The sequence below is a fragment of the Lissotriton vulgaris genome, chromosome 10 (assembly GCF_964263255.1).
Source record: "Lissotriton vulgaris chromosome 10, aLisVul1.2, whole genome shotgun sequence".
Taxonomy (NCBI): domain Eukaryota; kingdom Metazoa; phylum Chordata; class Amphibia; order Caudata; family Salamandridae; genus Lissotriton; species Lissotriton vulgaris.
Window position 1 is genome coordinate 923,624,424 of NC_141698.1, and position 16,596 is coordinate 923,641,019.

Consider the following 16,596-nt stretch of genomic DNA (forward strand, 5'->3'; position numbering starts at 1 on the left):
CTCTTTATCGGGTATTCTGTTACGTCATGCGGATGCACTATAGCCATGTTGCCTGTTTTTCTGGCACCTTATTTTGTATGCCTTTGGGACATCTTGTGAGCTACCCATACACCTAGTGTCTTCGACCACATATTTTCTCTTTTCCTTATAGGCAATAATCCTACCACAGGCAGGCAGACTCTTGGCCTGGTTACCGTTTCTTGTGCAAGTCCTTTTTCTACTTGATCGTGCTCCTCCTGCTGCTGTTAATCTGCAGCAGTTTGGTGTTCTTTGTATCTGTTTTTACCCTTTAGATTTTCCTACCTGCCTAATTGGGTTGCAACCACTACTGTTGCTTCCTGCTGTGCTTTTATTTTTATACATGTCTGCCATCGCACACACGGAATTGCTGTTGCGTCTGCTATTTTTTTCAGTTCTGTTCCCCTGGTACCCGTCCTTTTAGTTGTTGGATCCATGTCTTGGGAGCCTTCTTTCACAGGAGGCTAGGTTCCCTTTCTTTCCCGTATCTTGCTTCTTCCTCGTAGGTGGAGATACTGTTCTCTTCCTCACAGGTGTGGATGTTACTCCTGTCTTTCATGAGATTGTTTTTCTATGTGGCGGACTACTTTTTCTTCCACCCTTTGGGAGAGGTTCCATTACTCCACATTTCTTTGTGGGGTTATTTCATTACTTTTCTTTGGGCATATCCTGTCTTCTGTCCAATTACATATTTCTGCTGCTTATGCGCTGTCCTACTATTTTGGGGGCTTCTTCCCCTTCCTGGGGTTGGTTTCCCTGACACTCGGTGCTCTCAGTTTTCGTCTAGAGTTTTTGTTTGGTTTATTACAGGTTTCTCAAGTTTCCATGGAGCGTTGATAAGGTTCCTCACCTGTTTTCCAAGCCTCCAGGGGTTGGACAACGTGAGATTGTCTACATCAACTATTTGTTGCCCTTAGTCTCCACCAGCCCTTTTGTTTCACCCTGTCCTCCTCCTCCTCTCTTCATTTCACCTCTTACCCCATGCTGGCACCCTTCCTCAGTCGTTGCTGTTGTTTCTTGTTTTCCACTAGTGGGCAGTACCCTCCACTTCCTACTTTTAGGTGGCATTGAGTTGCTGTTTTCTAGCTTTGTCTTTGTCTCTACCTCAGTTACTGTCATGCCTTCTTTACGACGGTAGAATGTATTATGTCGGTCCTCCCTTGATTACCTTTGTACCTCCACTTCTTGCTCCCTGGTGGAGGACGTAGATGACCTCTGGTGGAGTGCATATACTTTCACTCCCCTGTATGACGTGTGTCTACAGAAAATTCTAGGTTTTCTCTACACATATTTATCCTTATATACTTAAGATGTATATGTCTCTTGAATGGATATCTTGTTGATGTCTTTTACTGTGTTGTGTTGTGTTGAGCTGTGCTGTGCACATATGGTCTGGCCTTCTCTACGGTGTATGTTGCTGTACTTTACCTAAGCCCTTCTTCGTGACTTGGTTGTACTTGTCTGTTTCCTTCCTTCTCTTCAGTGAGTGTCTCCATTACATTTTCGGAGGATGCCTTCTATACCTTTGAGGTTCTCAATGTAAGACCGGTTTTCTGTACTGTTCTTGTTGTTTCCTAGCGATTCTCTCCAGCATTCATTGTTCTCTTTCCCCCATCATTCTATCATTGGAGGTTTATTTATTCTAAATCTGTTTCTCAGGATACTTTCCTCGACAATCGGTGGGTGCTTTTTATCCCTTGTATGTTTTGCTGCGGCTGAGCACGCTGTGTGTGCTCTTCCATTTGGTTTTCAGCCTGTGCTCTATGGGCTATTGTCTTTGGTCCTTTGTGCATTCACTGATCTTAGGTTGCATCCCTTTGGGGCTGCCTCTGTACTAGTTCTGAACTGTTGTTCTTACAGTCTTCTAGCTTTCTACTCACTACGGGCTTTTCACAGTCCTCTCTGTGAGCATCCTGCTTCACCTATCATTTTGTGAGGTCATTTTGCATTCCTCCTCCAAGGATGGTATTGCTTTGGTATCTGATTCGAAGATATGGAATATGCAGGTAGATGTCTATCAGATGGGCAAGTTACTTACCTTCTGTAAAGCATTATCTGGTAGAGACAGGATCTAGCCGCACATTCCTTATCGTTCCAGCCACCTTTTCCATTCTGTGAACTGAGGGCCCTGTTGTCTGCTAGATCCCTATTTTTTGCATACTACTAGATTTTGTACATTCTGTACTTGTCGATACCAGATTGTTTCCTTTTCTGGCACACTGTTTGCAGGGACTGTTTCTCTAAGTGGCTCTGCGTTGTTGGTGTGGAAATAGTCACAAAAGAAACAGACGTCAGTGATTCATGGGAGGGATTATATAGGCTCCGTTGACATCAAGCTTGGAAGATGTCGCTGTAGAGTTTTTAACACCCTCTACCGGCGCGCAGAGGTACTCCCTGGAAAATCGTCAGATCCAGTCTGGCACCTGGGGAGGATTCAAAGATAAGGAGCTTGCGGCTAGATCCTGTCTCTGCTGGATAAGGCTTTACTGAAGGTAAGTAACTTGTCCTTCGATGCAATTGTAAAGATTATAATATGTATAGAAATAATGATAAATGCTGTAAGTAGAAACTAATACTCCTACTTGTAATCAGCACTTTAAACTTTGTTGCACCTGCATTGGCCTGGTGCAAAAGTCACACCTTTCTTGCGGATGTCAGCATTTTTTACTAACTTTCAATGTTTTTTTGCACATTTCAATAACAATGTGTAAAGTGGTTTTGCAGTAACTATTGACTGAGCTTTTCACAAAGGGAGTTGCAGCGCAAAAATACACCAACTTTGACTTGTGACTCCTTTTCTGACTTTGCACTGCTTTGTTGTTTATTGCAAAATTAGTTTTTGCATTTGCTACGTCGTTTGCAATTATTTTCTGAATGCAGAACCTGTTGTACAACAGGCCTCTGATCTTTTGCCTTACCCCAGTATTGGAACTTTCATAGATTCCCATGCTTTGTATCATTCCCCGTCGGCGGATTGGGAGTCTCGGTAACAAAAATACCATAGCTGTAGGTACAAAAGACCAAGGAAAAAGGCCTAGGCCTCATTCTCTTTTGTAGCATATCACCCTCTTTGTGTAAAAGAGGCCACACTTAGGCCTCAGCCAATCAGAAGTGCTTCGCCACTTAGAACCTTCCTGAAGGAACCTCAGTGCCTTAGATTTTCTACTGCACGTTGTGCTTAGGGAGTCTCCTTTGAGCTCTGCTCAACTTCCACTCTTCAAAAGGATTTATTTCAGGATTTTTCTTCAGACTCTCTCAGATTCACTTCAGGATTGTTGCTGCCTCCCAGGATGTCAGAAATGGAGAAGAAAAAAGCCCTTTTCAAGCCTTGTTCCACCTGTGGCAAGAAAAGGCTTTTTGTGGAGGATAAGCACAAAGACTGCATCTATTGCCTCTATCCTGACCAGGAAATCTAGGAAGGAGACTGTCTCTAGTGACAGTGAGGATGCAGCGTCGATGTCTTCTACGAGAAGGTCAGTGAAGAGGGGTAGGGGTTTTCCTTCTCCTTCTATGGAAAGATCTTCAAAGGCCTCAAAAAGACCCCTAGTGAGTCTGAGAGCCCAGGTCCCAGCAAATCTCCTCACCGAGGTGTAAAGGAGAGGGAAGGACCAACTACACCTTCTACAGGTGAGAAGACTGCCACAGCCTTCAAAAAACCTTCATCCCAGTCTTCTGAGAGGAGTTCAAAGTCCTCGACGGCGAAGACATCGACGGCGGAAGTTCCGTCAACAAAAACATCGAAATCAGGATTGATGTCGTCGACGATCCCGTCAACAGTGGGTTCGTCGACGAAGCTACCGCCGACGGCGGGGGCTTCACCACCGACGGAGAATCCGAAGACGCCGACGACGAAGGAGCAGACGACGACGAAGGAGCCGACGACGACGAAGGTGCCGTCGACTAAGGTTACAATGGCGTCGACGTCGACATTAACGACGACGTCGGCGTCAACGACGACGACTTTGACAGTGACAATGGCTGGCGTGTCGACAGTTTCATCGTCGACTATGTCGACGACACCGATCTCGTGGACGCGTATACAACCGTCAACGACAGAACCGTCGACGATATTATCCTCTGAAAAGAGGATTACCATTTCTGTGACTCGGATCACGCCAGAAATGACTTCTCCGAGGAGTGTGTCTCCCCTGCTGCCGACCATGCTCTTTCAAGAAGGGGAGTCAGAGGAGAATGAACAGGATGCGTACAGCTATGCCAATAGTCCCTCCCAGCTTCTTGTCAAATGCCAGGACACTGACTCGTAGGGCGAATACGGCCACAAGGAAGTTGGTCATCTTCAATCGGCCCAGTCGCAACATCATTCTGAACAGAAAATGGTTACAGTGCCATCTTCTTTCCTTCAAGATCTGCATAAGATGATGCAGGACTATAAATCTAAGGCAAGTAGGCCTCTTCCAGTTCGGTCAACTCCTGCTACGCCTACAGGGGCTTCAGCTTCATTCGTGACGCCTAATTTTCCGGCTCAAGCTTCCCCTCAGCCTCAAGCGTCCTTCCATCAGGATTCCTCCGGATTACAAGAGGCCCATGATGATTCCTCGGATGAGGATCAGCAGTCTGATCATGACTCTATTCCCAATATGGAATATGATGAATATATCATTCCAGATCCCTTATCACCAGTCCCGGACCCGGCGGATTCCCCACCAGCGGACATTGGGGGCTTCCATCAGCTGATGGAAAGAGCTGCTGCAAGATTCAAATTAGCCATGCCTAAGGTTACTACAGATTGTTTCTTATATGATTTTAAGGAACCCTTTAGAAAATCAACTAGGTCCATTCCTATTGTGGATCATCTATGGAAGGAGGGCCTAAAGGCTATGAAGCACCCGGCGACGGTGGTCCCTGTGCTACCTCGTCTGAATAAAAAATACAAGGCACCCGATGATAGTCCTGCGGGTTTAACAGGTCACCCAAGACCAGACTCTGTGATCTCGCAGGCAGCGCAGAGAAAATCACGTAACCCCTCTGCTCCCCTAACAACTCCTCCGGACAAGGAAGGGCGGAGGTTGGATAATGTGGGGAAGAGATTCTCGTCGATGGCAAGTTTGCTGGTGCGAGCAGCTAATGCCCTAGCGATCCTGGGTAGGTACGACCACCAGCTCTGGTGCGATGTCGCCCCGTACCTTGACCAGCTGCCTCCGGAGTCTACGTCTGAGGCAAAGAAAATCTTACAGGAGGGAGAAGCGACGTCGATGGAAATCATCGACTGTGCAATGGATATTTATTGGCTGGAGCGGCAGCACTCAGTCGCCAAGGATGGCTCAAAGCTACTTGGTTTCGGCCTGAGATCCAGAACAAGGTCATGGATCTTCCCTTTGATGGAGAGGCATTATTCGGCAAACTCATTGACGACACCCTGCAAGAAATAAAAAAAGGACACAGACAGCCTGGTCCTTGGGGACCCTTCAATACAGAAAGTCTCCTTTCAAGGGATCCAGAGGAAGGGGTGGTAACTACAGAGGATCCTTCCAACAGCAACGCTATTCCACCACAGGCTCAGGTTCCCAGCAATACCGTCAGCCTTATCAACAGCGGCAGGGCCAGTCTATTAACTACTCCAGGCCTTACAATAAGGGAAAACAGGCTGGACGAGGACGGGATTCGTCCAAGCGCCAATAGCGGCCTCCTGGCTCTTCCTACTGGACCCTCCTTCAGGAAATTATCAGTTGGAGGCAGGGTCAACAAATACCTTCAAAACTGGTCCAGGATAACATCGGACCGTTGGGTGCTCAACATCATTCGGAAAGGGCATACCTTGGAATTCACGCAAGTCCCTCCATCCAAGCCCCCGGCAGCCACTCCATCGAAACACCAGCGTCTCCTGCGGCTCGAAGTCCAACAGATGCTCTGGAAGGGAGCGATAGAGCCGGTCCCCTCAAACCAAAGGGGTCAAGGATTTTATTCCAGGTTCTTCTTGGTGAGGAAGACGCTGGAGAAGTGGCGCCCCATTTTAGACCTCAGGGGGCTAAACACCTATCTCATCTCCTTATCCTTCCGGATGGTGTCTCTCCAGGACATCTTGAAGCTTATCAGCCCGGGGGATTTCATGGCCACGCTCGATCTCGAGGATGCCTATTTCCACGTTCCGATTCACCCAGCACACAGAAGGTTCTGCGATTCACAGTAGCCAAGAGCCATTACCAGTTCAGGGTGTTACCCTTTGGACTCCGCTCAGCCCCAAGAATTTTCACAAAGGTGCTGGCGCCAGTAGCAGCTTTTCTGCGAAAAAAAACATTTTCAGGTCTTCCCCTATTTGGACGACTGGTTACTGAAAGCTCCGTCCAGGGAGGCAGCGCTGAAGGCTGTTCAAGCTTGTACCAATTTGTTTCAGAACCTGGGACTCACTCTGAACAACGAGAAGTCTTCCCTGGTCCCGTCCAGAAAAGCTCGCTTCCTGGGAGCCATCTTGGATTCGAGGCTTTCAAGAGCCTTCCCTACTCCGGAAAGGAGGAAGAAATTACAGACCTTGGCCCAGGACTTTCAAACAAAAAAGTGTCTTTCAGTACGCCGCTACAAGTCTCTACTGGGAGTAATTTCATCGGGTATCCCACTAATTCCCCATTGCAGACTAAAAATGCGTCCTCTGCAGGAGCAACTAGACAATCAGTAGTGGTTGCGACCCAATTAGGCAGGTAGGAAAATCTAAAGGGTAAAATCCTTCGCAAACGACCCGTCTCCACAAGTGGTAACAACGGATGCGTCATTGGAGAGTTGGGGAGCAGTGATGCAAGACCTGCATGTCAGCAGTCATTGGTCGCCCCAGGAGAAACACCTCCACATCAACCTGTTGGAGCTCAGGGCGATACGACTGGCTCTGCAAGCCTTTCTTCCTCGCCTGGAAGGTTCACAAGTGCTTATCAGGACGGACAACACCACAGCCATGCACTATGTGAACAAGGAAGGAGGAACCAGATCGCGTCCATTGTCGCAAGAAGCTCAGCAGATCTGGGAATGGGCGATCCTTCAGAGGATATCGCTGAAGGCAGAACACTTGCCAGGCGTCCTAAACGAAAACGCCGACAGACTGAGCAGGTCATCCTCAGTCAGCCACGAATGGGAATTGAATCGGAGAGTCTTGGAGCAGGTCTTCAGCCAGTGGGACAGATCGGAGATCGATCTTTTTGCCACTCCGACCAACAAGAAATGCCGGTCTTATGCAAGCAGGCTACCCCATCGAGTTTCACTGGGGAGTGTGCTTTCGATAGCATGGTTGAGGACATTTGTCTACGCTTTTCCTTACATACCTCTGATTCCTCGGCTCATCAGGAAGATCAAGGTGGAGCCGTGCAGGATGATCCTGATAGCTCCTGCTTGGCCGAGGCAGTTCTGGTTCACGGAACTCCATCTGCTGTCGATAGCCCCTCCTCTTCCTTTGGAGGTTCTGCCAGATCTCCTCACGATGTCCGACGGACAAGTTTGTCACCCGGACCCGCAGTCATTACACCTGACTGCATGGCTGCTGAGCAGAGAGAACCTACCCATTTCAAGTGAGATTAGGGAGGTCCTTTCTCAGGCAAGGGCTCCTTCTACGAACAGGACTTACTGTCTTAAGTGGAAAAGATTTTGTTGTTGGTGCAGGAAAAAAGGCATTGATCCCTTCACTTCCAAGCCTCATCAGGTCCTTCCTTATCTGCTGTCCTTGGCTAAGTCGGGACTAGCCCATTCATCAATTAAGGTCCATTTGGTGGCAATTTCAAGGTACAGGAGGACTGGGTATGGGCCTTCCTGGTGGTCTTCCAGAATTGTCAAACAATTTCTAAAGAGCTTGTTCAGAGTCTATCCACCAGCGAAGCCGCCCCCTCCGACATGGCATCTGAATCTAGTCCTTTCTCAACTCATGAAGGGCCCGTTTGAACCAATCCATCGTTCTGACATGAAATACCTTTCATGGAAATTGTCTCTCCTCCTCGCTCTCACGTCAGCTAGGCGTGTTGGAGAATTGAAGGCCTTGACTATCCAAGAACCTTTCCTTCAATTCAAGAAAAACACTGTAATCATGAGAACTAATCCGAGGTTTATGCCTAAAGTTCCCTCGGACTTCCACTTGAATGAGCCGGTCATTCTGAAGGCGTTCTTTCCTCAACCGGCTACACCAGCAGAAAGAGCATTACATTCGCTAGATGTGCAACGGTGCTTGAAATTCTACTTGGAGCGTACTAAGGGTTTTCGGAAAACCTCAGTTATTTGTTGCCTTCGGGGGTCCAAGCAAGGGCCTTCCACTATCCAAACAAGGTGTTTCTAGGTGGATCACGAGTGCCATTCTGCATTGTCACACTGCTGCAGGAAAACCTCTGACTGGGAAAATTCGAGCACATTCCACGAGATCTGTGGCCTCCTCAACAGCCCTCTTCGCGGGGGTGCAGATTAAAGACATTTGCAGAGCTGCTACCTGGAGCAGCGTTCACACCTTTACCAGGCATTACTGCTTGAAGTCCTTACAACAGGATGATGCAGCAGAAGGACAGGCTGTCCTGAGGAACCTCTTCCAATGATTGGTGAGCTTTCCTTTCTTTCCCACCTTCCGTCTTTCACATTTTGTATCTTTGTCATGTTGCCAATCGCTATGTTGTGATGATGTAAAAATGTGGTTTTGTTGCTAACTGCTTGCTACTCTAATACAAAGCATGGGAATCTATGAAAGTTCCAATACTGGGGTAAGAAAACAAGTTACTTACCTGTAACTTTGGTTCCCCAGTATTGGTAACTTTCATAGATTCCCATGCGCCCACCCACCTCCCCGAGGAAAGCTCAGCCTACTACAGATATGGTGTCTTAGTACTCAACGGCTATGAAAATCTGAGGCACTGAGGTTCCTTCAGGAAGGTTCTAAGTGGTGAGGCACTTCTGATTGGCTGAGGCCTAAGTTTGGTCTCTTTTACACACAGAGGGTGATATGCTACAAAAGAGAATGAGGCCTAGGCCTTTTTCCTTGGTCTTTTGTACCTACAGCTATGGTATTTTTGTTACCGAGACTCCCATTCCGACGACAGGGAATAATATAAAGCATGGGAAATCTATGAAAGTTACCAATACTGGGGAACCAAAGTTACAGGTAAGTAACTTGTTTTCTTTTATAGTAAGTGCTGTTTTCTTTCTTCCCATCTCCCTGTCTTTTACGTGTTAGAATGTGCCTTTAAAAAGGAGATTTGTTTGTGTCAGAATTCTGTGGACTGTATTATCGGCATTGCTGATTTGTTAGATACACATTTCGGGGAATACAATACAGAATGTTTATTAGTTTATGATATGACATATATCAGAACAGAAAGTTGAAAATTACCTTTCCCAATATATGCTGATATATTTGTTTTAAAGCGAGTTGTTTTTATCTTGAGGAATGTCAGAGAAAATAACATGCTGCCTCATTTTGCACTGAATATAATACGCAAAATGATTGTAAGTTTGAAGTGGTAAAAGGTTGAGCAGCAACAAAGCAAACATTACAAAATGTATTGTGTATTAATATGATTAGATGTTTAAATATATTTTCAGAGACTCCTTTTGGCCAAATGGTATTTTAGCCGAGGAGGTTCCACGAAGAGACAAAGCTATTAGAATGAGAACTAGAATGGCTGGGAAAACAAAATTGTTGGAAATAATGCCTGGTAAGTGGCTTCTATTAAAATAAATGTTTTTGAATAATGCATTTTTAATTCAGAGTTGCTCTAAGTATAGTTGCGAAAACAGTTGTAAGCAAATATTAAAGCATTCTTTGTCTCTCTGGACTGTGCAAAGGATTCTCGGATGAACTGGAAAGACTCCCTAATTATGTTATTACCTCTGATTCCCATGTCTTAAGTTATACATTTGTATGTTACTTTTAAAATATACATTTGTCACTTATAATATCTATAGTAGAATCAGAATTTCAAACACACCCGTGAGGAAAGAATGTACAGTTTTTAGTAAACCAATAATGATCTTGTTTATAGTTTTGTTAAGGTCATGTTGCAACCAAGTAATGTTTATATGAACTATAAGATTTTCTAAGTTTTGTCCGCCTGCACTGCTGAATTTAACTCCACTGCAATTGAACAGGACCTACTAATGCCTGTGCAGTGCCTGCGACAGATGAGATTTTTCACATCTTGCCTTTCAACCTCAGTTGACTAGCTGCCTAAGGGTAGCCTGACGGTAGCTGCAATTTTCACCACATGGCCCTTAAATAAAGCTGGGTCAGACACAGTGATTCATATGCACACATTGTGTGCTTGCACTTTATTTTATGACGACTATTTGCTTCTGAAATCAACTCGACTGCATAGGAGTGGGGTGGTGCGGGACCTGGTTGAAACCTAGGGCTTTCTGACATCTTGCTTTTACTACAGTGGATCAGCCGCTAAGGGCCTCCTGACAGAATCAGAACTTTCAGCTGCTTGCCCCATAAAGAAAGCTTGGTGAGATGGGTAGCGACATCGACCTAAGTGTACAAAGTACAGTTGCCAACTAGCTAGCAGGTGATAGATTTAAGGGCACGGGCCAGGCAACCTGATACATTGATTTTCAGTTTAGTGACAGGTAAGTCATAGTTGCATTTCCTCTGTAAGTTATGACTATGATTAATTTAGGAAACAATCTGGTTAAAAGACTCTACATGATCAATATTAGTAGGCCCCCAACAAAGCCCTGTTTACATCTACCATCGCCCTACCTAGTGTTCAATTAGAATAAACAACAATTATAACTAATTTATTTCATATGAATTTGTTTTACTTCTGTTCACCCAGGCAGAAAGAGGCAGTTCAGCAAGTTGTACAAGTGACTAAAACATTTAGGTATTTATAAAAATATACGCCGAAAACGTGGTTAGTACAATTGATGTAATGTATTTGGAAGATTCGGAAACATTAAAAAACCAAGACCCCCAGCTCCCAATGCAATTATGGCCAACCGTCATTATGGAATTCCTTTATAAATAAGTCTGTTTTGTTTTTTTCTTGGAGTTGCGCACTACTATCTGGCTTTCAAAAACAATTTAGTGAAACAAACTGTATCTATTGTACTACCGTATATATGCATTAAAAAACAATACAGCAATACCCATAACAAACGGAACCTTGTACCAATAATAAAGACCTTTCACAGACCAGTCATTCTTTAAAAATAAAATGCTTCAATATTGTTTATCAAATGGGGAAAAAAGTTACAAAAAAAAAGCAAAATAATTTTTGTAAATTACTCCTCGATGGCTCTCTGTATGAAAGAATCCAGATTTTGTCCCATTCAGAGTGGAGCATTAGAAGTAAAGTTGCCCTGTTTTTCCTATTTGTTAATCCTGTGGATTATTATTGTCCATAGTAATTTCAAACAATCCTCACGAAGATGGTGCTGCCAGTCCGTTGCTTTGACCTCATGTATGGAGAACATATTCATCAATGGTCTTCATCTGGATAGTGGTCTTTGATTTCCTGTATTATTTAGCCATCTATCAGTCTTAGACAAGCTATTTAAAAATCCTATATTTATTGCTGTGTGCTGCAATTCCGAGCCTTAGGCTGGCCATAGTTCCAAATTGTATTTCCTCACTTCTATTGGGGTCCTGTCATGCACGTCACCTCTTTTCTTTCTTTTAGATTGTGGTGCACACCGTCCAGGATCAGCACTTCTTTATGTGGTTGCGAAAATTAAAACCTGACTTGGCGTTCTAGCTCAGTTCATGGATGAGTAGCTTCTTTTCCAACCTAACCAGAAAAATATGCAGGGCTGAGAGGCATCTATTGAACAATATTGATATGTCTCCTCCTTTCCATTTGGAAGGTCCATTATTCACAATACTTTATTGGCTTTTCTTTAATTATTACCCTAACAAATTGGATTGAAAGATCATTCTTTTGAAGTTTAAACTACAAAACTGTTTACTTTAATGAACAACAAACGTAATTTAATCTGCTTAAACAGGAAGTAGCCAGTTGGACCTCTGGAGAGTGGTAATTATTTTCAGTTTTACCTTTAATTAATAAATAAGACCTAGGGTGGTTGGCTTGATTTAAATAGCTAAAGTGTACCGACAAAGGTACTGGAATGCAAAGCTGGGCTTTGAATGTAAAAACAGATCATAATGAGAGATTGTCTCTTTGGCATGAAGCTGGTCATTAGCTGAATTTGTCGCTTCACTATTTCCAATAGAGTAGAAACCAACCAATGGAAAAAAGATGAAAATGAAAACTGTTGACAAAAACAATTTCTGATATTTACCAAATATCCACTGGATGTACGAAATAGGGCCGTATCCAACAAATCTGTTATTATGGTTGTTGAATAGTGAATTAAACTAGAAAGATCATCCATATATGTCATGCCGTTACTTTTTCAGAGGTCGGTGAATGTGCTTTGTGTTTGACAGGCAACTCCTAGTTCTTCCATTAATCCTTATCTTCCAGCACTGATTACTAGGTAGGGGATTGTCATTTTGTAGAAGGCAAATCAAGCGCTGAAAGAGAACAAATGTTATTTGTGGTCCTGGAAAAAATAACCCTGTAATAGCTGCAGTAACACAGTAGACAAACTTATTTATGTCTCATCATCACAAATCATAAATTCATCTTGTACAGTTTCACTCTGCATCATGGCGGCTTGGTCCCTTATAGGGTTCCTAGGTATATGTTAAAATGATTGTAGTGCATACTCGATCCTATAAATTCCTAGTTTATCCTTTTTTGTGTGCCTCTTTTGGGCCATTAATTGATTTAATTGGAGATTTTAGGCTCCAATTTGTGGTTTCTCACACACACACACAGCTGTTGATACATATGGAACCTCGAGTAGCCACATAACAAACGGTGTTTGTTGGCATTTGGTGAGTGAATACATAGAAATAGAATGAAACAAAAATCCCACCAAGACAACATTCCACCATTTACCTGTTCTGTAGACACTGGAGTTGTGATTGGCCTAGTCATGGACCAGTCAAATCAAGTTTGCATTCTGTATATTAACAATGTGTTCCTAGATTAGCACTATAACGAGCAGTGCCTTTCGCTAAGTGTCCACATGTTGAAGTCCTGATCTCACATTCCTACAAGTGATGGTAGTTATCGCCTTTGTGTTCTTAGGACTACAGTAATGCTGCTCTCTTGGTATCCAAAATATACTAGCTTCTGACTGCAAAGCATTGGACATGCTGCAGCCTGTGTACTCTGAATTTCAATTGCTGCAGCCACATTACATCAGTTTTGCACCAACTCCGTTGGCTTCTGGTACAGTGCTATATACACTCTGTTAAAGACCATGTGCATGCACCTCATGGCTTACAGTTTTCGCAGTTTTTGAGACAAAGTTGGTATGGTCCTAAGCACACTTATTCTGGTGCTGCTTTTCCTCTAAATGTCCCATCGCTCGTAAAGATTAACTTTTGTTCTCACTTCTGAATATAAAATAAGGGAACCCTCTATCTGTTAGCATAGGGTCGGCATTAAGATGCACTTATTATTTAGTAGAGCTTTCACATATTGATTATTTCCCATCTACCTAAACCAACACCTTCCATGCTTCTGAATTTCAGGGTCTTGATGTCTTCAAGTGGTAGGTCTAGAAATATTGTTAACATAACATACAGTAGCTTTTTGTGCCTGTTCGAGATTTAAACTAAGCATGTAAAATTCCCTTTATAGTGATTTTTTTCAAAATATCACTGTGATTTTGCATAATTTTTATGCAATTAAGTCTGGTTTGCTAAGTATTTGTGAGATAAAGGCACCAGGTATTATGCTAAAGCTTAATATCATGTAGGTTAGAAGTTTAACATTTAAGTGAGGTGAAAGTTAAACTATTATTTGTAGACTTTAATTAAAAATTATTCGAATGCATTTTGAGCTCATATTGTTGTTTTCCTGCCTTTCCGCAGATGAACTGAAACACATCGTCGGTGCAGAAACAACAAGGAAAGGGATCCTGCGGGTCTTTGAGATGTTTCAATACAACCAATTAAACAGAAGACTGGTATATGTTTTTTTGGAGGGCTTCCTGGAAACCTTATTTCCACAGTTTAAATTTCGCGAGCTATTTAACAAACTTCATTCAAGGTCAAAACGAATGCAGAAATTTAAACAGAGACTACAGTCTTCTCAAGCGCCTTCTTCCCAGAAAAGGTGACACTCTAGTGATCACGTTGTGCCCTCAATGGACTACGATGCTGCTTCGTCCAGCACTGAAATGGCGTGGACGGATCCTTCCTGGCTTGGAACACAAATGCTGTTATTACTGCACCAGTCTTTAAGTGTGATTAGAATATTCCTGCATCTATGAGACCTGTGGCTCTTTTCATTCTCACTTATAATACAACCACCACCAGAACGGGTTTGAATGTTTTCAACATTAAGGTGCTTTTCTGCAACAAAGGGGTGAAAATGGGCCAGAGAGCAAGGAACTATCCTGGTCCTTGCTCGCTTCTTACAGACATCTTGGAGAAAGGAATGGTCGCCTGTCGTTGCCACCTGTGAAGAAGTGTCCAACACCACTTAAAGAAGGAAAGGTTAAGCACAATTGCTATGGAATAATGAAAAAAACGGACTGTTTTTGCACTGGGAATTGTGCAATGCAAGGTTTTGACGTTGTCAGTAAGTGTTGATCATCACATAAAAGATCCCCCATATTGAAGTCTGCATCCCGCCCTTAGGTGCAGGAGCAAACATAAATCTGCTGTCCTTGGAAAAATAAAATGTGGTGTCCACCAGCGGACTTCCTTGGTGAAAGGAGACCTAGTATTTGACAATATTACTTATTGGTTTGAAATACAGTTGTTAAAGATTTAAAGTACGACCTTCATGTTAAGTAGTTTTATTAGCATGATAAAAACAGATGAATATCAACCACAGTTTGGGTTTTTAAAATATTTTAAAGTCACAGATATTAATTTGTGTTACTGTTACTGTGATATGACAATAACATGTTAGGCTAAGCAATTAGCCAGACATTTTATATTAAGTAATTCCTGTTTGAGAACTTTATTCGTAGAGTGATGAAACTGCGAGTAGAGCACTGCTCTACAGTACACACTTATTGCGCATAAGAAGAGCAAGCTTCATTAAGTTTGCCAGTTCTTGCACATGGTGCATCCTACAAAGAAGTATAAAGTGGTATCGGAGATTCCAAGATGACTATTTAGAGTGTGGGTTTACCATAGATCCTTGTATGCCAAGGCATCAAAGATGCATCTATTTTACTTATTTTTTTAATTTTAATAATCATGTTTTTGTGGAAAGGTTTCTACACTGAATGGCTAAATTCTGAATTCAGCTCACCTGTACTTCATTCATACAGTTTACTATAACAAACACCCCAATCAACTGAAGATTGATTGTATAATTACAAATGCAGCACTTAGATGACTGGGCGTTATCTTCAAGCATTTGAATGCTCTGAATACTTGCCGAAATTATTGTGCCATTGCCCAACAACAAATGCACTTGGTTTAGCCTTAATAGTTAAACAGTTTGTTTAAATCTTTTATGTTGGCTCATCAGGTTTTTGCTGCTGGTGTCTGTTAGAGCTAAGTAGTTAATTTTAATATTAACAAAATATGTACCAAATCAAGTAAGAACGGAGATAAAATGATTGATCTAGATTCCACAGTCTACCTTTTTAATTTTGTGCAATATTTTCACTTAACTCATGAGTATCTGGAAAGATGTAATACATTAATTTTAATGGTTGGAGATGCAGAGAGAAGTGTGTGCCCCCAACAACTTACTGTACATTCCGTTGTCACTGCCTCCTTTTATTTAAAGGACTTGTTTTAAAAGTCTTGTTGTCACTCCATGTAATAACTCTTGCTGTAAGTAAGCTCTGCTCATTTGGGAAGAGTTCATATCTATGAGGGAATAACTAAAGAGCACATGTTATGAATATAGCTGTAACTAATGAATTGTGCATATCATTGTACACCGTTAGCTGTGTGCCTAATTATTTTATTAACAAATGTTTTCCTCCCCTGTTCCTTTCGTGAGCAAGAAATAATCATCAAGAATGTCAGTCATTTTATTGAACGGATAAGGACATTTTTATTTGAGTTTGCATTATGTTCTGTCCAACAAATAAGCTGCGAAAAAGATTATTACACTAATAAAGTATTAACAAAAGGCTTATTTTGTCATTGATTTCGGTCTATAAGTAAGTAAATTTTTATTGTATATAGTTAATTAAAACCTTTACAATATTGTTCATATAAAAAAGCAACTTGTACTTTAAAATTAAAGTGTACAAACTAGAGATACATTAAAATAGAGAAACTTTCTAAAATGTCTGTGTACATAGTGATTTTGCCGTTGTACTTGCACTTCGCACAGTCGGATTGGGACCTTTGCCGTCCTTTACCTCAGTGTTCATGATTAGCTGAAGTGCCTTTTGGCAAAATCTAGCGGCCCTACAAGCTGTCTGCAGTTTGTAGCTGTTCAGGGCCAGCATGACGGCCGGGCGGCATGATCTAATTTGAGAAAGACGAAAAACATGAAGTAGGTAATAACGTCTCAAATTTGTTAAAGATGGGCAAATACACAATATTTGCATCAATGATTCTTCCATTTCCCCACATAGTCTACAGAAGGGTGTCGGCTATGTTTG

At 42.7% G+C, this 16,596-nt stretch overlaps 1 protein-coding gene across 10 annotated transcripts in view; it reads left to right on the plus strand.

Moving 5' to 3' along the window:
• Positions 1 to 16,115, plus strand: part of SNX13 (sorting nexin 13) — a 598,803-nt gene extending 582,688 nt beyond the window's left edge. For all 10 annotated transcript variants that reach the window (XM_086941899.1, XM_086941902.1, XM_086941894.1 and 7 more), the window contains 2 exons: positions 9,532 to 9,644; positions 13,883 to 16,115. In XM_086941899.1, the coding sequence (XP_086798025.1) occupies positions 9,532 to 9,644; positions 13,883 to 14,130 (361 nt within the window). In that variant the 3' untranslated portion in view covers positions 14,131 to 16,115. The remainder of the gene's footprint in view (positions 1 to 9,531; positions 9,645 to 13,882) is intronic.
• Positions 16,116 to 16,596: the final 481 nt, after the last annotated feature.